We start from the raw sequence: 22,730 nt of genomic DNA, 5'->3' as shown, positions 1-22,730 counted from the left end.
AAAAATTTCTGGTTTACAGACAGCGGCGCCAGTCTACCTCGAGAGGCGAAGAAGCAGAGCTTACCTTGTATGGAGCCCCCCCCCCCCCCCTCAACAAAATTTTGGAATATTCAATTTGGTCCAATATAGCCCACCTGGCTGACCCGAATTCCAATCCAAACAAACAATCAATCGTCACAGGGTATGGGGGCCTCACCCTCACTGAGAAAATTTTGAAAATTTAACCACCGCATATGCGTTTTCTGCTATTCTAGCCCGTGTAAGCAACTCCAAAAGTATCCAATGGTTTTGTAACCGAAATCCCATTCTGAATTCCAACCATCCAATCAGACTGTTGCAGCTGCATTCACAAATAATAATCGATACCCGAAAAATGTCGCACAAAGTAGAGTGGCTCCAGACAAAATGTTTTAATCCACAGTCAAATCAGTACAAATTTGTGGTATTCAATTTAAAGCTAAGTAAAATTAGTGTTTTATTAAGGCTCGATGACAGTTAGGGAAGCAAAACTAGAATGCCCTAAAAAATTTCAGGTTTACAGACAGTGAAGCTGACCTTGTAAGGACCACCAAGAAAATTTTTGGAATATTTGACGGCCGCAAACGCGTTTTACTGCTATTCCATTAGATTTCGGGCACTTTATTTTGCCAAGTAGATGAAATACAATTTTTTTTCACTTTACCCGTCTGCCCGAAAAGTTAGCTTGCCCGAAAGTTAGGGGGGCAGCTGCCCCCCCCCCCTGCCCCCCTGGCTCGTACGCGTATATCTATATTATAGAGTTACATTCCATATTGGCCAATCCCTCGACATTAATTTGTTGTATTTTGCTTGATATGTGCACTTTTAAATACTTAAATATCACTCGCACTGACAATAAAAGTTGCATCACCCATTCTCAGTACGATGCAATTAGAGTGATTTACAAAAATAGTAAGTGAATACACAGAATACATACATACACAGTACCAACAGTATAGCATAGACTATACATAGGCACACAGTATCAACAACACAGGGTATAGATAATACATATAGACACACAACATCAACACCACAGCACAGACAATACATGGGCACACAGTATCAACAACACATGTAGTACCATGGGTCTTTCGTCAGACGTGGAGAGCGGCTGATCCAAATCCGGTCGCCACATCCTACGTACGACCCATGTATCTTTTCTCACTACATATTTTAGTAGCCTTGTGATCGTCTAGTATTTTTCACTAGTTGTCTTTGCTTCCCCTTCACGTTGTGTATTTACTTCTTACTGTTTTCTTAAGACGTTTGTCTTACTAGGAATAACAATGCAACAGTTCGTTTTTACATTTTATACATCATAGTATAGATGACAATACTAAAGTCATTCTCAAACACTAGCCATATAAATTGCTACATCATAATGCCTTATTTTTTGGCCTTCCGAATTATCAAATTCAACAAATCTATACTAATATTTGTGACTGTCGTTTGTCTGTCTGTGTGTCTGTCTGTTCGGGGTTGGCGGCTACACTAGGTCTGCCCCGAGTCTGAAATTTTGGGTATAGGGGTAGCTCGGACCGGGGAGTAACATAGGCCAGGTGGCGTTAGTCTACCACTTCCGGTTTCGGGGTTATGACCCCCGAGCGAAGCCGGGCATTCTTCTAGTTCAACATATTCAACGAATTCAAAATGCGGCCGCCAGAGTTTTAACAAGTTCAAAAATACCAGAACACATCATCCCGATCCTAAAAATCTACACTGACTTCCAGTTCAACAACGAATCAAATTCAAAATATTACTGTTGACTTTCAAGGCGTTACATGATCAATCACCAAAGAACTCTTAGATCCACAGATAAACAATTTCTGTATCAACCATTAGTGAATCTTGAAATTATGGAATTCACTGCCTTACAACATTAGAACCACTGACTCCCTAGATGCATTTAAATCTCAGCTAAAGACGTTCCTGTTTACAGAAGCGTTTCCGTAGTTCAATAGAGAAAACTTGAAAAAGCGTAATAGAAACTTCTGTTTTAGTATTATCGCGCTATACAAATAGAGGATTATTAATAGTAGTAGTAGTAGTAGTAGTATTGTCTTTAACAAAGGGCTCTTGTCAATTGACAACCCATGACGGCAGACAGATTATTGTTTGAAACCGATGTCTGTATGTGAAGTATAATAGGAAGGGGGAAGAAGAGGAGATAACCGCACATTGGGAAATAAACTAACTCAAACAGACAATAAATCCTTTAATGTGGAAGGTTTCTCTGTTTTTATCTTATGCTGTAAACAACTTTGGTTTTTATCAATTATCCACTCCCAAGTTATAGCCGGGGAAGAAATGTCAGCTGTGCGGATCCAAACGGTGGTCACATATAATTTTACGTACATTCTTGTAATTGTAATACTTTGCAATGTCTTTTAATTCACTCATTAATGTGATGGTCAAATCCTTGCAATGATTGTAAATGTCCAGCAGCAATCTGTATGGTACCAATTATGTTTTGTGTTACTGTCATAAATATCGTATTTAAGCTATCTAAATTTGTTTTTTAACACGTTTGTTCCTATTGATCAAAGCGCACGAGTGCCCGTAAAGCGGCTTTTAGTGTTACAACCAATTCGTACAACTGTCGAATACAACATGTCGGAGGCTGTTTACATGTGTTGTATGGCAAAATGACTTCAAAAGCATGCGTGTGTGCTGCACCATTTGCCCTATCTTAGTAAGTGTCAAGGGGCCCTTTACGTGCACGCCGATGTGTACACAGGACCTCGACTTTTCGTCCATTCTTAACGACTATACGTTGTCCATTGTCCGGCCCTCCATCTTGCACCACTGACAAGGGGAAACCGCGCCGGAAAATCAACGGTAAACTTCCTCGGCCAAAACCGGGATGAAACACGGGATCTCCAGGTTATCGAGCCAACGTCTTACTCACCGAGCTTCCGTTGCATCCGACTGCGGTATCGCGCAAACACCGCTTAAGAGTCATATTATCATAAATTGAATAAAATCCCATACGAGTAGGCGATTTTAAAACCGAGCCTTTGTTAGCATGTGTTAAAAGAAAACGGGCATACGCCATACAGTGTGCTATGAGGGAAATTGTACCCGGGCAGAGGCGCTACGGCCTACTCTTATATCGAATTCTAACTGCCAATGGATCAGTTACTTGTACGCGTGCAAATGTGTACACGGGATCTCGGTTTTTCGTCGCATTTGAAGGACTATAGGTTGTCCCTTGTCAGGCCCCCCGTACTGCCCCACTGATAAGGGGGACCAACACCGGAAAATCCCGATGAACTTTCTCGGCCAACGCAGCGATCGAACACGGAACCTCGAGTTAAGCGAATCAATCGAACCACTGTCTTTTTGACATAATTCCAATCGTAACTCAACGGCTATAATATATACAGGTTATATATGCATATCACGCGTCATCGGTAATTTTGAATTATTATATACTATTCAAAAAAAGTAGGGGATATTTGATTTTTAAGTGTTATTAAAGTCACCTAATGAAACTGACGAAGAAACAAATGACAAAATGAAATGAAGTTCACATTCATCGATTTATTCCAAATGATCGTTAGACTAAGTAAGGCACAGACTGACCATTATAAGGGTTAAATGATACCCGGGGTCAAACAGCAAAGTTACCACAGCATCACAACCAAGTCAGTAACGGGTAAATCCTCCTCTGTTTGCCAAACAAGCATTGATCCGACGTGGCATAATCCTAATGAGACGTCTAAGGTCATTTTGGTCCAGATTGTCCCATTCCTGTTGCAACGCAGCAGCAAGTTCTTGGACATTGGCAGGACGTTGTTGACGTTGACGTAACCTCTGTCCAAGCATGTCCCAGACATGCTCGATGGGGGAGAGGTCGGGACTCAGTGCTGGCCAAGGTAATGTGGTGATGTTCTGTTGTTGGAGGTAACCTGTAACGATCCTGGCCCTGTGACATCTTGCGTTGTCATCCTGGAAGATGAAACGGCGGCCATGACATCGTGCGAACGGCACAACATGGACTGCCAAGATGTTGTCCCGGTAGTACTGGCCTGTAACACGCCCTGCAACAACATGTAAAGCCGTTCTTCCAGCAACAGTGATGCCTCCCCACACAATAACAGAACCACCCCCAAATCGATCATGTCTGATGACGTTAACGTCTTGGAAGCGCTCGTTTCGACGACGCCACACCCTCCTACGTCTGTCCAAAAAATCAACAGTGAACCTTGACTCATCTGAAAACATCACATTGCTCCAGCGTCGATTATCCCAGTGTTGGCGATCCCTACACCAACGACGTCTTGCCTGAATGTGATGATCTCTCAAACAAGGGATCACGCGAGGACGTCGGGCGCGAAGGTGACCCCTATGCAGTCGATTCCGAATCGTCTGGCCACTCACTCTCACACCAGTGTCTGTTTGAAGACGAGCGCTGATCTGATTTGCTGTGATGACACGATTTCTCAAGGCCAAGGTACGGATAAATCGATCCTGGCCTTGAGTTGTCGCCCTTGGTCGACCTGAGCGTGGTCTGTCCTGTACAGATTGTGTATCACGGTATCTGGACCATAGCCTGCTTATGACAGACTGAGAAACATTCATCGTCCGCGCCACAACCGCCTGTGTTGTGCCGATCTGTAGCATGCCAAGGGCACGTAACCTTTCATTTTGGGTAAGCCGACGCATATCAAAATTTGTTTTCTGGTCACTAAAACAATTAAACTGATGTTTCCACCCTGGAATTCAATGCCACAATGACTGTAACATTCAAAGTCAGAGTCGTGCAAATCTTGGGTTGGACCCCCATGATGATCCCAAGCATCACCTGCATTCCATGCGGTAGCTATTGGTGCGTTTGGGCGTCACATGTAACTGGAAATGTTTCTTCTGTTAGGTTCTATAGTGACTTTTTTCGTAGTCATTTGCATATTTTAGTATTATGCCCCCAAAATCAAATATCCCCTACTTTTTTTGAATAGTATATTACGGTAGGTTAAAATTGACAAATAAATATAAATATATATGGATAATTTTACCTTTTTATTCCACAAATATAAAAGAAATTTTGGAATTACTAAGATTGGATTCAGTGGAGCTAACCAAACAATTGGTAGCAGTATTCCCTGGCTTGTGTACAACACCCGTCACTACTATTTAGAACAATGACTTCTAATTAATGTAACCACTGGTGGCTTTCTGTATTATTAGAAATTAGCCCCGGGGTTGGCAGAATGTAATAAGAATTTACATAACTAGATCATTATTACAATATATTATTATTCATTAGTCAGTGGGTTAATCAATTTTCTTCATTACCATACTGATAACACCCAAAATACTTTTGGAGTAGAGTTGGGTTTCTTTTGGGGGTTTTCGCATCATACTTTTCGATTATAATAAGTTTTTGTCCCTATTGTATGTATTTCATTTATAACAGGCTGGTGGTGGATTATTCAGTCGGTCTTTCATTTACGAAATTTATCTTGGGGGTGATGAAAAACATCTTTTAGATAACCATTTGAAATTCAGCTGAGAAATAAATCTGAATAATGAATCTCAATTCGGATGGATTTCTTTCATAATACGTTCGTGGTTAATTTGGTTTCATTAAAATACATTTCCTGCTATTCAACTTTTCTCACTCGAACCAATCACTTCAGACGGTCATGTTAGACTAACCCATTCTTCATTAATTTGCTTCCAGGTATTTCCCGTCTATATCAGCAACAATTGTATTAGAATCAGCCGGTGATTCACATAGATTTACACAAACCATAGCTCGCTTCAAATTTGATCAATCATCCAATAATATTATATTTAGACCATGTAGATTAAATTGGCATACTTGCTAAAATATAACCACTCTGTTCTCTGATCTAAAAGCAAATTGAAAATAATATGAGTGTATATAATGTGAATTATATTTAATTTTAAATATTTGTAATTTCTAATCCATACATTCTGTGAAAGATCTCATATTTTAACCATTTAGATAATAACTCCAATATTGATTGAAATGAACTAATATTGAATTCTAATTCGTGTTCTTAACTTCCAACATTATGGATAATATTGAGTTAAAGGTTTAGCTGTTTTAATCTGGATGCGCTCTTATCCAATTTCTTTTTTTAACATGGGAATTGATTTTTTTTTTATGCGAAAGTGGTGGCATATTGTTAATTCTGCTGTATGTCCGTCTGTCTTCCATTGACTGATCCCTGTGAATACAGTATAAACGAGTGTTACTAATCATTTTGTACAATTTTGTGAACGATTCTTGCAGCAGAATGTTTTTAACATTAAATATACAACTATATAATTATAATCTGATGTACAAAGTATCGTATAGTTTATAGTTTATTGAAGAAAAGAGGTTTAGGAATTTCTAGTAGTCTCTGAAACGGTTATTATCACTTTACTTCTTCAAGTCGTAGAAAACCCAGGGATCCTACTATTGAACTGGAAAAGATTAAACTTTCGAAAAATATATAAATAAAGATAGGGTCTATATCGGCGGCGAAATCTGTCAGAAAAAATTCTTAAAAATCTCCGCAACTTTTCGGATTCGCTCACAACATCTATTGAAACCAACTCAGTGATTTCATTTCCATAAAGATATCAGTAATCCAATCTTTCTTTACATTAAGAATTGGTTTGATTAGAACAAGATATGGCGGCTGATCTAAACGGATATGTTTGATGAAATAAGATTAGAGTTTGTCTTGTCATTCTGTATGTTAGCTTTATTGAACGAGTTCATATTAAAGGACAGCATAGTCTTCCGGGGACTAAAAGCGGACTGTGAATGTAAAGCAACGCATTGCGAACTGTGTGCACACTAATGGTAATCTGCCCGAACGTTTGGGGAAATATAATGCTTCGACTAACATCCCCTTATAAACAAACATGAGACCAATGGGCTTTGAATGCTTGAACTAAAAAGGCAAAATGTTCAGTTATACCACGTACGTCTTTATTATAATGGATATTAAAAGTTAATATCAGTTTAAAATCCCGTGTTCACAAACACACAAAGCCCACATACTATTCTTTTAGATTTTAACGCGATGTATTTTTGTCCAATTTACCCGTCCCTTCCTTAGCCCTAGATTAGATGATAAACTGGTCCAATCATGTAAATACGGACACGGTCGTTTAAAGTTGGTATATACATGTAGTATGTTAAACTACATGTAAACTAGATATAATTAGCAGTGAATTGTATGTTTGACTTGTTCTATTGTCCGGGGATTAGACCGGTCTGAAACTCTTCAGCAATCAATACATCATTACTGGTTATTTCATTAGCTTTTCACTAGTACTGCCTCCTCCGTTTCTCCTATTGCTGCCATATCGCTCTCTTGTTTTATTTGTCCCTTAGCTTTCATGATTCGCGATTTCCAGTCATTCATTCAGTTGTAGTTCGCCTTGTGAACGGACATTAATCACGATGGGAATCTATTAGTGAACACTTCCATTCATGAGGACACATGGGTGTAGATATTATACCAGTTGATTAAAGTAAGTTTTTAAGTCAACTTCGCTCAAAGTAGATATGTTTTTCTCCATTTTTATATCAGTAAAATACTATATATCTTTAACTTAGCATGTCAATGAAGTTGAAATGTTTTATGGTGGGTCATATTATTTATTATTAGTCTCATAAAACCAGGAAACCCGTAAATCATGAATCATTTATTGTATAGATAAAATTTATCCGTTTACCGATATAATAGAACGTTGTATATTTTGGAAACTATTTTTAAAATGTAGTTTACGTAAGCCGGGCAGGGTGGACACTGGACACTGGGTGCATGATCGGACACCTTTGTTTTATTTCCATCGACACACCGTGTGTGCCAAAAAGGCTTTCAGTCTAAAGACACGTTCCTTGATGTGAAGTAGGAATTCACTGAATCAGAACCTCAGTAGGTCTACAAAAATTCGTTTCAATGGTGTGTGAAATTTAAGCCGGGTTAGATAAAACGCGACTGGGAATAGTTATTGGAATAAAACGCAATAAATATTAATAAAACTTACCTATGGTCACTATGCTGGTCATTGCATGTAAAATTAATTTAACAGAATGGACTATTGCTGTCTGTGTGGATGGGACAATCATGTGGTAGTGTTCAAAAAGGCACTGGTTTAATACGTAAGGTCTGTTGTTGAGTCAAGTGGTGGTTTCGATTCCCGGCTTGTATGTGACAGTGGGTAGGGTGGTCTGTCTAGTGGACGTTAAGCCCCTCTCTCTCCACCTCTCTCTCTCTCTCTTTCTTAATTAACAGATTCTCTGTTTACGTCTATAAATTCGTATTCATTTTAAACTCTTTCTTTTCTTTGAACACAACCCTCAGGCTAAATAACATCAAAATCTTTTTTTGTGGAAGTGAAATACATGTATTGGTTGCATATTGTCCAAGTAAATGTTTGATTTTGCCTTGGGACTCAATTGCCTTTTTCTTTTTTTGCTACAAAAAGATGACTGTTTTATCTAGACGAGAAATCTATTGACGATATATGAAACGGGATAATTTAGGTAACAATATAAGTAAATTATGTATTTGTAAATTACTAGTCTAGCAATAAATCACCCACTTTAAATCACAATATAGTAACTATGTTACAGACTAATAACCGGGAAAATTATTCCTATTGGGCACATCGCTAAGACCGGTGGTATATACACTACAGAAATCCAATGTTCAGTTCAAACATGCTTTCTCCAAATTATTCAACTCCAAATTATGAAATGATAAAGAAAATTATTGTTTATGTTGAATTACTTTATTGGTTAATATGATGTCTTATTTATGTTAAAGTATCGATAATTCGGTTTTACTTTATGTTAAAGCATCGGTATTGATATTTCACTTCATGTTAAAGTGTCGGTAATATTGTTTTACTTTATGTTAAATTATCGGTAATATGCTGTTTCACTTTATGTTAAAGTATTGGTAATATGCGGTTTGAATTTATGCTAAAGTATCGTTATAGTGTGCTGTTTTACCTTATGTTAAAGTATCAGTATTATGCTGTTCTACTTTATGTTAAAAGAAGCGACGTGTCATTAATTCTTTTTTAATCATATATATAGGGTGACCCACCATAAATAAATATCTCCATATATCTCGACAATTACGCCACAATATTTATATATATGCCAAGCCTCAAATCAGTTTCACACAATTATAGTCACTAAATAAACTATCATGTTGTACTTAATAAGCTATGACCATTAATCATGTATAAATAATAGACTGAAAACTGGTTCCAAGAGTCGTCCATAACATCCAGACACTTTTGAGTAAAAGATAGGTTACGTGCCCTTGTTTTGAAATTAGTCTCGCTTAACAAGAACAAAAAATTGAATTTAGAAATAAGCACGTTAGGTCGCTCAACAATCGTTTTAAGAAGCTTGTAAAAGTAAAATGAAACTACTGCTAGTATCATGTTCCTGCCTAACCCGAGTGATTCAGAGATATTATTTGTACTAAACCAAAAGATGCCGCTCTTAATTTTACTGCTATTCAAAATCGTCAACAATATTTTTTTTACGGCTGTAATAGTTGATAGATTTGTAGAGAATTGCACGTGCCATGGCTATTTATAGTATCATACTGTCAGAAAGTTGGTCTCGGCACGGCGAATGTGCACGCTTCAGTGGTAGTCTCGAAGTATCAGCGGTGGACTGTATTTCTGTGTGTACATGGGTCACCCTAAATTATTATATTAATTGTTTAATATATATGTTATTAAAGTCGCCGATGTTAACATCCTAAATATATATTACTAGACAAAATTAACTTTAAATGTTAATTTGATATCTAATCTGTCGAATAAAACGTAAATAACTGATTTATTTCAACCATAAGGAGTAGATAGGGAATGTATTTAAAACTGATTCGATGGTTTTCAGCTCACTACATGCGATAAACCTGAATTTGTCTATTTGAAGGGACCAATAGAAAGGGTCCTAGTTGATATCTTAGTAAATTACATTGGTTTGAAAACCAAGCGCCCAGATATAGTTGCACATTACTAGGATAAAAGTTCACTCTGAATTGATCAGCTTTATGAACCAAAATATATCGAGAACTTCTCCTTTAATATAAAGTCAGATTTTGTGGGATTTTACCTACATGTTTATAGTTTATTGTCTTACTTGTTTATAGTCTATTCTCTTACATGTTACGGTATCGCTTTATGCTAAAGCATTATAATTGTTTTACTAGGAAATAAGTAATTTGTTTATTTTAGTGTCACACACTGCATACAATAATATATATATATATACATTGCATAAAATATACATAAAATATACATAAAATAATATCAGTGACCAGCATTCACGTTCTTTTGTTCTTCATTCTGAAGCAACTGTGTATTCTAATGATTCGGGAAGAGTGTTCGGGACCTATCATCGTTTATTGTCAGCAAATGTATAAGATGAAATTTTTGTAGAAAACATGACCCATCATTAGTTTCCATAAGGCACCATTAGGTGCCTAATATTCCACATACAACGTCTCATTAGCATTGTAAATGAAAATTACTGACGCAGCAACAAATATTATATCAACAGAGTTCAATCGTTAAACATTTTAAAATGCGACCTGTACTATTCATATATACAATCTGGAATGCATGAAAACTGAGTAACAAAACATAGATGAAACAAACAATAAAAGAAAACACGATAAGCACTGCAAGTCAATCACAAATGCGCTAGTGAAGATACAATCTTTTAGCCCCATTGCTTCTACCCATGTAGGATGGGCTATAAAACATATAGTAAAATGGCAAAGCAATATTTTTAATTTTGACATACATCAACCAATTCCATACAATTATTGTATCTTATTCTTAAAGAGCCAATCTCGATTATATTTTGGAAAATAAAACTTCTTAATTTTGTGTTAAAAGCCCTTAAAATCCACTGCCTTAGGGCCGAGCAACTAACTGAATATACGTGATACTTGTTCAAACAACGTAGACCCTTCAGTCTTCATCTGGAAATGGAGAACGGTGTTCCAAGCTGTATTATACGGTGTCTGGATAAAACCAGACTTTTATTTTATAATAAATGTGTAAGAGAAATTTACCTTCAAGTACAGCACGTGGGACATGCACTGTATGGCTCGTAAAGAATGGCAATAGATTATAAGGTCACCCAACGAAAGAATTGACCCGAAATCTTAAAAGGGTTACGTGTCCGGATAAGCGGTTTTGACGTTCATGTCAAAACAAGTCGATATTTTGAGCTGAAATTTTGAGACACGGCAAATACACCATTTCTCTACATTTTTGGCGCTTAAATTCCATATACTTACACGGACTTTTATTTTCAAAACGCTGTTCAAATTGGAATGGTCCTTTTAAGGTACATGGTGATTCCTATCTAATTGAATATAGATTACAATATTTTAAGATTTACTTTTTCTAATTTTTACACTACATTGCATTATACTTTCTATTATAACTTTGTTCTGCTAGAGAGAGCTATATTTGTATCAGCAAATAATGCTCTAATCCTAACCTAAGAGAATCGTTTGTATATATGCGTCACAGCAGGCCCGTAGCTAGCGACAAAAGAGACACGCTGGTCGTTGGCTTCGAAGCTGGTCGTTGGCGCCCATTGGGGAAACCGATTCTTTCCCCAATGGGCAAAGGCACCACTGGATGCGCCGATTTTTTTCAGGGGATGCAGCCGTCCCTCTTGTGATTACATGTTTTGATCACTGATGTCAATGTCATATCAAAAATGAATGTAATTGACATTCGACATCTGATTTTAATCTGATTGGGTGAGTTAATAATTAGAGAAATTCTGGAATTGAAAAACAAAAATTATCTGGTCTGCATCCCCCGTTGTCTATATTATGTTTATTTGTATAACAAAAACTAAAGTGTATTTAATCTTATAATACAGAAAACTGAAACTAGATATAATATAGATTATATCTCACTGAACACTTCCCAGGAACAGTGGCGGATAAAGCTCCACCAAGGCCTGAGGCGGCAGTTGCTGGAGGGCCTATTTAGTTTTTAAAGTTAGAGCCAAGGTAGTTGCTAACATAAACGTAATGTAACTTTATATGCCCATAAATGACGTCACGTGGATACAATATATTAAGCAAGACATAACCGAAAACTTACAAGGATTTAACGTACATTGTAGGCCTACGTTTAAAAAATAAGATCAGATCTCCAAACAATAGGGCCTATTTAAAATGGCGTGGGCCTAATTAATTTCGGGTCAGGGCCTATGTTGATTCCCGTTGGGCCTAAACCCCACCCCCTAACATTCATTGTCTATGCGTTTTTAATCGTATCAGACAAGTCTAAAAATAATTTTTTTACAAAATCTTTGGGCCTGAGGCTGCAGCCTCACCAGCCTCACTGATAATCCGCTACTGCCCAGGAATGGTGCTTATGGTGGCACCTTCAACATGTCGATATCCCTCTACTTATTATTATTTAACTTGCGTATATAGATATATATTTACATCACGTCAATGTTTGGTGTTAATATTATACAGTCTGACTAGACAAGTCCCCTGTTTAACACTCAGGCTAGACATCTATTAATACCTTGTAATTGACAAAATAAAGATTAATAACTAGTAGGTGGTAACAAATAACATTCAATCAAATCATATACCAGTGGAATAATAACAAATAACATTCAATCAAATCAGATACTGGTATATAGTTACAGACAGCCTTCGATCTTATCGGATACTTGTATATAGTAACAATAAACATTGAATCATAACAAATAACAGCAGGTAGTAACAAATAACATTCAATCATATAAGATACTAACGTATATCAAAAACAACATTTAAACATACCAGATACTGATAGATAGTAACAAATAACATTCAATCTTATCAGATACTATAGTGGATAGTAACAGACAACATTCAATCATATCAGATACTCTTATAATTGCAGTAACATGCAACATTCGATCCTATCAAATACCAGATGCCGATAGATAGTAACAAATAACATTCAGTCATACCAGATACTATAGTAGATAGTAACGTGCAACATTCAGTGAAAACAGATACTCTTATAATCGTAGTGACATGCAGCATTCGATCCTATCAATTACAAAAATAATCAGATACTGGTAGATGGTAGCAAACCGCATTCGATCAAATCAGATACTAGTAGATGTTAACAAACAACAAAATCCTATCAAATACAAGAATAATCAGATACTGGTAGATGGTAACAAACAACATTCGATCAAATCAGATACACAGGCGCCTGTAACGTGGAAGGATATTTCAAAAATAACATCAAGCTATGACTAAGTATAATGTCTAAAGTCTGTTACGTCCATGTTCGTAAGCGAGATTATCAAATAACCGGCCTGATTCCAATTTCTAACTCAGTGGCAAAAAACGCGACGGAAACCGATTCTCTTTCAGTAGATTTTTCAGACGAGTTATTTGTCCCTAAGTTAGAAATCGAACCCAGACCAGTTATTTGATAATCTCGCTTACGAACATGGACGTAACAGACTTTAGACATTATACTTAGTGATATCTGATTATTATTTTTGAAATATCTTCTACGTTACCGGCGCCTGTGATCAGATACTGTCAGATGGTAACAAACAACATTCGATCATATTAAATACATGTATGTACAGTGTAAACAACAGTGCAACACAAGTTATTGTTAAAGAGATATCTGGTGTTCTAGAACAAGGGGGTCCAAAGGGTGTCGTGTGAGGTTAATTACCCGACTAACGTGTTACAAATCAACGGGGGGAAACCCATGTGTAGCAATTTTTAGTTGTACAAATGAACTATGATAACACATACCCTTCTTCTTTAAACCAGAGTAGTATTTTATTTTATAAAACTGTCGTAAATTTCTGCAACCAAATCGATCCTAATCTATTGGTGGGATAGTTCTCCATGAGATCAAATCAAATTAGGATCTCTAAGGTCAGCATTAAAAGGGAAAATGGAGATAAATTGACATGAATACTTATCTAAAAAGAGCTACTCGACGACGGTAATTCCTTGATAAACACGGTTGCGCACGCGTAAAGTCTGAGTTATGGTCTTCTAACAGTCTGTGTTTTCGTTTTCTATCAATATGAGACATGGTTTTCTATCAATCTGAAATATGGTTTTCAATCAGTCTGAGATATGGTTTTCTATCAATCTGGGCTATGGTTTTCAATCAGTCTGAGATATGGTTTTCTATCAATCTGGGCTATGGTTTTCTTTCAGTCTGAGCTATGATTTTCTAACAATCTGAGGTATGGTTTTCTATCAATCTGAACTAGGGTTCTCAATTAATCTAAGCTATGATTTTCTATCAGTCTGAGCTATGGTTTTCTGTCAGTTATGGTTCCTATCCTCTTGGGTTATGTTTTCTATCAAACCGAGCTATGATTTTCTATCAGCCTGAGCTATGATTTTCTATCAGCCTGAGCTATGAATTTCTATCAGACTGTATATCAATCTGAGCTATGGTTTTCCAACAATATGCGCCATGGTTTCTATCAGTCTGAGCTATGATTTTCTGTAGGCATACTTGAATATTGTTTGCTTCAAAACAGTGTTGGAATATGGGATGAAATTCAGTTTGAAACACCCCCAATGACAATGATTTGGGATCTTTTAAGTCACAGATTTTCCGGTACATCTGCCGAATAAGCCTATTTAGGTAATGATTTCTCTGATATGGCTCATTTGAAACTAAACTGTAAATTACCGACGTTGCTTTAACACTGTCAGGATATTTGTTCTGCGCCATAAAACGAACAGACAACGCGACGGAGTTGTAAATTTCCCGGATGAAAGTCTCAACCAGAATTGGTTATCTGCACGCTAGGAATCTTTTAATCCTTAAAGAAAATGAAAAAGATATTCATTTCAAGTCTGCACGTGGAAATAATTAAAACATCAAAGACAGAAAAAACAATTAGTTGTCGACACGAAGATTGGTAAAGAGGAGCTTGTCTGGACTATATCAATTACTCTTGCTTCAGTTCGACCTCATGAACCTTTTTGATAGATATGATTAAGAATGCCGAACTCCGAACATGTTAATATCACGATCATCTCTTCACCACAAAATGACGTTTGATCCGAGAGTAGTTTTGTTTACTTTTTTTCTGGTGGCAATGATGAAATCCATAGATTTGCAAAAGAAAATAATCACACGAACATCATCAACTAGAAAGCTAATACATATAATTGACATTTTATTACACGTTGCCATTTCCATTTCAGCTGTGTGATCGTTCAGTCGCCATTTTTGTTGTTGATGGTTTTACATTACATTAATTCACTCAATCCAAATATTGGTTATTTTACTTAACTCAATTATAATAGATTAAATTAAGACTTGATGAATTATTAAAACCATAATTTACTTTTGACATTACTTCTATAACGTTCAATAAACATGTTCCGTGTTACATTTGTTCAATTGAAATATAATAGGCTAATCCATGAAGATACGAATAGACAGTTTATCTCTCTATTCCCCACGTTTACTCGCAACTGTCTAATGCAAATGGCAAACTAACACAAGAAAAATCAAAGTCATAAATAATTTGGTTAAATATTTTTTAAAAAAATGCCCACCTATCGTGTAACCAAGGTTAAGAGTTCATTTAAGGCATGGCTGTCTAGAAATAAAATTATTGGTCTAAAACATAAAATTAAAACCAGTATTAAACTTTCGAAAATCGATGCACCGAATAAAAATGTAGAACTTCTAGGAAGGAATACGGAGATTTTTGTAAAACCCTGCTCGATCTCGTTCTAAAATAAGCCAGAGATCACGATGCTAAATTGACAATCTATATGTAATTATTATACACAAGATGGAAATCGAAAGAACCGTCTATTGCAGTAATAAGACAGACCAAAATTATGACTTTGTCATCGAAAAGTATTAATTCGTCCACAGGCACGTCATATTAAAGGGACATTTCATTCAATTTAGGTTTTAATTCAGAGGAAGCGTGTCGAATACAAATGTAGAACAACGAAACGTGGTATCAGGTGTTCTAGAAAGATGTCACTGTTTTTCAAATCTGGCTATGTTGTTTATTATAATTACGTGTGCATTGATTGAGGTGACAACTTTCTAGGGGGTTCTTTTGCGTTCACTGCCACTTTGTACGCACCTTTATTGATTAGAACCCGGTGTATTCTAGTCTTGTGTACAATTTTATAACCATCTGACTAACGTGATTTCCCCCTACTGTTGGATTATCAGAATGGGGCGAGATGGGGGAACGGGTAATTAATAATTATGTCCTCCCCTTTTATTTCAGATTTATGCTAGTTGTAGCATTTATTTTACACAAACATTTCAATTTATTCTGTTTTTCTTCCAGTATTATGCAATTTTATCAAATTTAGTCAAATTGGTCGAATTGTAATATGTGGGAGCTCCAAAAAGTGATTTGTCAGAACCATTGCAAGAACATCAAGGTTTTGGATAGGACATTCTGTTTCAGTCTCTAATTGTGGTCATTTATTTATATAAAATACACCTATTTTTATATTTATAAAATCTTTATCCTGAATGCCATGTATATTCGCTTACAATCATGATAATATATGATGTTATTTTTGCAGGAGCAGAAGCTGTCAAAAGTCCCGATAACATCATGGGTCATAGTTATTGAAACAGACGACAGATCATTATAGCCGCCATCATTCCGTGACAACATCAAATATAAATAACGTGCTAGAAGGTGACAAGTTCTCAAATAATTTAATAAACATCGGTCCATCTAATGAAAATGTTTGACAGATCACCGTCATCTGCCGTGGGTTCATTCTGACACCTTTGGTGATAAAAGTACAAATAACATCAATATCGCACAGGAAATCCCCAATACCCCAAAGTATGACGCGTGTTTACTTCTTCTGTTGAATGCCTGTTTTGTAAACGGATAAAATAAATTGTCGATACAATTCTCTTCGGTATTTTTATCGTTGGGATTCACGTGTTTTCTACGCTGTGTGTGCATTTAGTTAAAAAAATTTCTAAAACAGTGACTCTGACCTGTAAGTAACCATTAAGTTAATGTTGTGTGTGCTTCAATCCGAGTGTAAAACAGCTGATTTCCACATCAGCAAATTTAAACCATTTGTTTTGTCGTGGATGATTGCGCTTGATTCCATACGCTACATGCTGTTTATGAGGAAAACGTTATTTAAAGCGGACGAACAGGCGCGAAAATGAATTGTAACATTGGTATCCAGAATAGAAATTTAATAATAAAAGTGAAAGACTCGAGTGGAATTAACAACAGACGAACAGCACTGTACGCTAACAGGTCTGCCAGAAACACTTCGTAAATTTTCCGTCAGTCGAATACGTCAATGAAATGAGAAGTGGGTATTGTTGATAACATGTCTAGGGATTCACACTGTGTCTCAACCAGATACCACACCATTAATTGAATACGTTTAAATCTAATTACGTCAAGTCTGTTAGATATATACGAAACTACGATCTCCCACATCTGCCGAACTCTTGCCAAACATGATTAAAAATGGTGATCAAAAAACGAGTTTTATTAGATTTTAAGTTTCTCCAGTGAATGCAATAAGGTGTTTGTATTATATTTTATGGTTTTATTAGAAACCAATTTGCATCATGATTCGGGATAAGACAAAGGGACTTGTTTTTATTTTAATGTTTCCACTGTTCGGTTACATATTCGTCATGTACGTTGCTATGTTCCGAGTATGTCCTATAGGGAGTTACTCTGAGGATTATTCATCTTTAAATGGACGCTTTAATGGAATTAGATTACAAAATCTCCCTCGAGATACGTCTTCCTATCCATTTGAGTCGGCATATCAATTATTAGTTAAACATAAGCAACGCTCGGGGCAGACGAACTCGTTTCCATTCCAAGAAAACATTGGAGAAAGTTTCTCAAATAATCAACCGAATAACGACGGCAAAAGGTCGCCACATAACCACGTTCAAATCTCCCGGGATCTCAAAGCAGAAAGCACTGTTTCTAAAAATAATGATGTTTATAATGATCTTACTCGGAATTGGAAACATTTCAATATTCAAAGACCCCGTTATCTGTTTAACTGTTCAAATATTCATGATATCAAAATAAAAAAGAAAATCGGCCATGGCGTTTCTAAACAAACTTTTCTTGGTGAATATAATGGCGAACACGTTGCCGTTAAAATGGTCACCCGACATTTGCGTGACGTGAGAGACTGTTTTGATGATATTAAGCAAAGGAACGTGGATACGCCACAAACAAGATCAAAATGTTTTGCAATTCCTACAATGAAACTGATGAAGGAAATACTCTTTTTAGAACAGATCAATCATCCTAATCTGGTCTCTTTATTAGGATATTGTGTTCGTAGTGAGGAGAGTGACTCCACTGACATTTCAGAGCATGGCGTCGTGGCTGTTTACGAACATGGACAACGATTTGTTGTGGACAGTCTGCAACTCGAATCGTGGCAACTACGACTTCAACAAGCCGTCGAACTAGCCGACTTTTTGGACTATTTGGAAAATTCTCCACTTGGTTCGTTAATCGTTCCTGATTTTAAAGAGGGACATTTTCTTTTTGTTGATTATTCAATAAAAATGATCGATTTAGACGATGTTAACAATATCGAACCTCAGTGCGGTTTGCATCCTAAAATTGTCGATGACGATAAATGCGAGTATGATTTAAAGTGTTTAAGGGCACAGTGTATAGGATTTAATGCAAAAACAAACATGAAGCATATGAATAGATTATTATTCAAACGCCTATTATTTCCATTAACGTTCCCAGATGTTATTATGAAAAATATTGGACAAGTGAGCGCTCAACTTGATTCGCTCTCCTACAGCGGAAGAGAGTTGTTCAATGAACTCAGATCTTTACAAAATATAGCACAAGCAAATCTACGCAAACATTCCTAGCAGAAAAGTTGCCATATTTATGCCAATAATACTGCAATTCCCATCATCACTATCTCATTGAATGAACCTTCAAATTATCATTTAAAATATTCTGCTTCTATTTGAAATCAAGGTACTTGCACATAAATAATCGATTTTGTTTAGAAAAAACAGTAGGGTGTTAAATTAAAGATTTGTCGATTATGCCTTAAATAGGAATTATAAATGTTTAAGTTGGAATAGTTTAGTTATGTGTGCTTCTCGTTGTGTGGTCTTTCTATAGCATTCTATTCTGTTCTATTACTCGATTCTAGAATATTTACGCGTATTGCCTTTCAGTATAATCTGGTGTTCGTTTTCTTTGTATTGTACTATGTTGTAGTTTCCGAGTCCTGTCATATGTCTATTCTCCATCTTGTATCTATTCTCCTGTGCTACATTCTACTCTATCTGGTTCTGTCCTGCATCTATTCTCCTGTGCTACATTTTACTCTATCTGGTTCTGTCCTGCATCTATTCTCCTGTACTAAATTCTACTCTATCTCGTTCTGTCCTGCATTTATTCTCCTATACTACATTCTACTCTATCTTGTTCTGTCCTGTATCTATTCTCCTATACTACATTCTACTCTATCTTGTTTTGTGCTGTATCTATTTTCCTGCACTACATTTTACTCTATCTTGTTCTGTCCTGTATCTATTCCCCTGCACTACATTCTACTCTATCTTGTTCTGTCCTGCATCTATTCTCCTGTACTACATTCTACTCTATATTGTTCTGTCCTGTATTTATTCTCATGTACTACATTCTACTCTATCTTGTTCTGTCCTTCATCTATCTTCCTGGACTACACTCTTGTCTTATTATTTATCGCATCTATTGTCCTGTACTACATTCTACTCTATCAGATGTCCTGCATCTACGTGTATTTTCCTGTACTATACTCTACTCTATCTCGTTCTGCCCTACATCTATTCTCCTATACTACATTCTACTCTATCTTGTTCTGTCCAGCATCTATTTTCCTGCACTACATTCTACTCTATCTTTTTCCATCCTGCATCTATTCTCCTGTACTACACTCTACTCTATCTTGTTCTGTCCCACGTTTCATCCAGTTTCCCCTTGTCAGTTATGCAGGACAGAGGGCCTGACAAGGACAGGTATCTAGTCGTTCGGATGGGACGAAAAACCGAGGTCCCGTGTACAGATTGGTGTGCACGTAAAATATCCCTTGGCAGTTGGAATTCGATATGCAAAATTTCCCTTATAGCACACTGTATGGCGTATGCCCGTCTTAATAGCCCAGTTTAGGAGCAGAACAGTAGGACGTTAAACCCCATTTCATTTCATTTAATTTCTGCCCCACGTCTATTTCCCTATGTTCAACTCTATCTTGTTCTGCCCCAGTTCTCCTGTGATCAACTCTACCTATAGGTCCAGTATTTTAATTCCGTGATATATTCTGCACAACACAGTTCTACCACATTACATAATTAGGTCCGGCATCTATCCGTTTGACTCTACACTTCCACGTCTGTCCTGTATATAACATGCCCAATCTTGGTTTGTCCTGCTGTGTCCCGCTATTTTCTCCCGTTTTCCATTCCCTGTTGTTCTAAGATGACCTGCCTAATTTTGTCTTGTTTGATTTAGTATTATGTGTGTTAGACCATACTGCTTCCTATCCAGTATTTCGCTCCGCTACGTTCAATTCCAGCACATCTGCCACCCCCGGTGATAATTTAATTTACCATGTAACATTTAATACTGCTTTTATTTCATTAGGGCGGCTCCCAATTTCTGTCCTACAATCCCCCGATATGTTATATTCTTTTATATTATATATTATATTAATTTGTCCGTTCTATCTGTACCTTCCATATAACCGTAAACTATCATTTAAAACATAATTGTATTTGTGGTTTGACAGTATTTCATTTTAAAATGTAAATTCGTGATGTTGTATGAATTGTGTGAATAAGAGTTGGCTCCATAAACTTTCAGCTGAATCAAATAAATATCATCTCTGTTGATAGAATAACTACTTAATGTTCCTTTCAGTCTGGCACAGAGTCTAGTGCCCACACCTACTTGCTTTATCGATCCATATATTTTTTTTAAAGTGCATCTTCTTAAAGAGCATACGAATTGCAATTCAATTAATTTGCATGGTGATCAAAGGACAAGCTGGACTGGTTGCCTTAATTATTTAATAGAATGTTTTTATGAATCCGTAAATTGGCAAAAACTAACATCGGGAAGAAACACAGAAGTTCGCTGTTATTATTGGGATAATCCAATATAAATAGTTGTACTCTATATACGCGCGTACCCCTTGTCGGTGGTGCGAGATGGAAAGTCTCATAGGTCTGGTCATTTGGATGGGACGAAAAACCGAGGTACCGTGTACACGTTAGCGTGCAAGTAAAAGCACTGGCGTTCGAAATAAGAGCAGGCTGTACCATGTAAAAGGTTCCCCCGTCTTCGTTAGCCCGGATGGTGTAGAAAAGTAGGGCGTTAAACTGAGCCGGTATCCAAATGATTATGCAATTTGAATATGTATTTGATAGATTTTGTAATTGGTTGAATACGGTGAAAGTAAGTGAATAGTTATCTTATAATTATATAATCGATTCAAGTTGTATACCTATCAAATAGTTTTAGGCCACATAACTGCGTTGTTGCATCTCCATCTTCAAAGTGTTGAAATTTGAACGAACGGGAAGGTTTTGAAGCATCTTGATATGGAAATTGATGATATCGACATCAGAAATATACAAACACTTTCGATTTCTTTGAACCAATGTTTAGTTTTTTAATAGCTTAGTTGCTCATAAATATCATCATAGTACTTAATTATAGATGTTATAGTTTATTAAATGTAACGAAGGAATTTATATTATAGAAAGGATTAAGTGTCATGCTAATCAATATACCCGAGTTGTATTCTTGTCTTAAAAAATCTTATCATCTACATTCTATGTTTCGTGTATGTATTTCTTAAATTATTACATATGTACAATATACATTGATATTTAATAAAACAAAAAGATTACATTATGATTAATGTGAAGAGGGCGTTTGTAATATTTCTTTCTTGTGTAAAAGTGTACAGGAAGTGGGAATAAGGACGCGTCCTCAAAATAATTAATAGAATGTATGAGAAATAAAAAAATATAAAAGTTAATTTATAATAGGAGTAAATTCATTCAAGCGCTGTGTCAATTTCAGAAAAATCATGAAGGAAACAAAAAAAAAGCTCCAATTTCTAATAGAAACGAAAATTCAAATTTAACCTGAAATTCACTAATCCGAAGTTCATTTGTTCTTGCCTAAAAAAACCCCAGATTTACAGATATATTAACGCATGGGTTGACGTGGATATCTATGTGTCATGTTTGCCCGGAGACCCGAAGTCGATGTACTAAGGGATCGACGCAATAGGTTAACGCTGTGAAGATCGTAGTTTCTAAAACTGTAATAGTTGAAATCGGTTGATTAATGATCCCAGTGTAGATATCTATAATTTAACTATAACGGTCTTTTAAATAGGCTCATTATTACAATATTAGAATGTCATTTGGAGTGCGCGGAATCAAACACAATTAGATTTTCTTTTTTTTTCAGTGATAAATTGTAGTTTTTAACACGGTAAATAATCTGGCTAATGTATTTATAACAAGCATCAATGTTGGCTCTATTACCGAATCAATAATTTTGTCCTTTTTATGAATTTCATCTCTTCAGCTAGAATAAAGATGTAGTTGATAACAGTACTGAATCTGAT

General features: G+C 36.3%; 1 protein-coding gene across 1 annotated transcript; it reads left to right on the top strand.

Moving 5' to 3' along the window:
• Positions 1-7,386: 7,386 nt before the first annotated feature.
• On the top strand, positions 7,387-21,889 carry LOC126816260 (extracellular tyrosine-protein kinase PKDCC-like). Its single transcript, XM_050542547.2, has 2 exons — positions 7,387-7,524; positions 16,635-21,889. Exon 2 carries the CDS (start codon positions 17,665-17,667, stop codon positions 18,958-18,960), a length of 1,296 nt encoding a protein of 431 aa, XP_050398504.1. The 5' UTR covers positions 7,387-7,524; positions 16,635-17,664; the 3' UTR covers positions 18,961-21,889.
• Positions 21,890-22,730: the final 841 nt, after the last annotated feature.

Source organism: Patella vulgata, chromosome 1 (genome assembly GCF_932274485.2).
Source record: "Patella vulgata chromosome 1, xgPatVulg1.2, whole genome shotgun sequence".
In the NCBI taxonomy this organism is placed as follows: Eukaryota; Metazoa; Mollusca; class Gastropoda; family Patellidae; genus Patella; species Patella vulgata.
This window is presented reverse-complemented; position numbering and strand designations above follow the sequence as displayed.

What these genes read in the sequence shown, in the direction of transcription:
- LOC126816260 (XM_050542547.2), top strand. Translation starts at nt 17,665, where the DNA reads ATGATTCGGGATAAGACAAAGGGACTTGTTTTTATTTTAATGTTTCCA.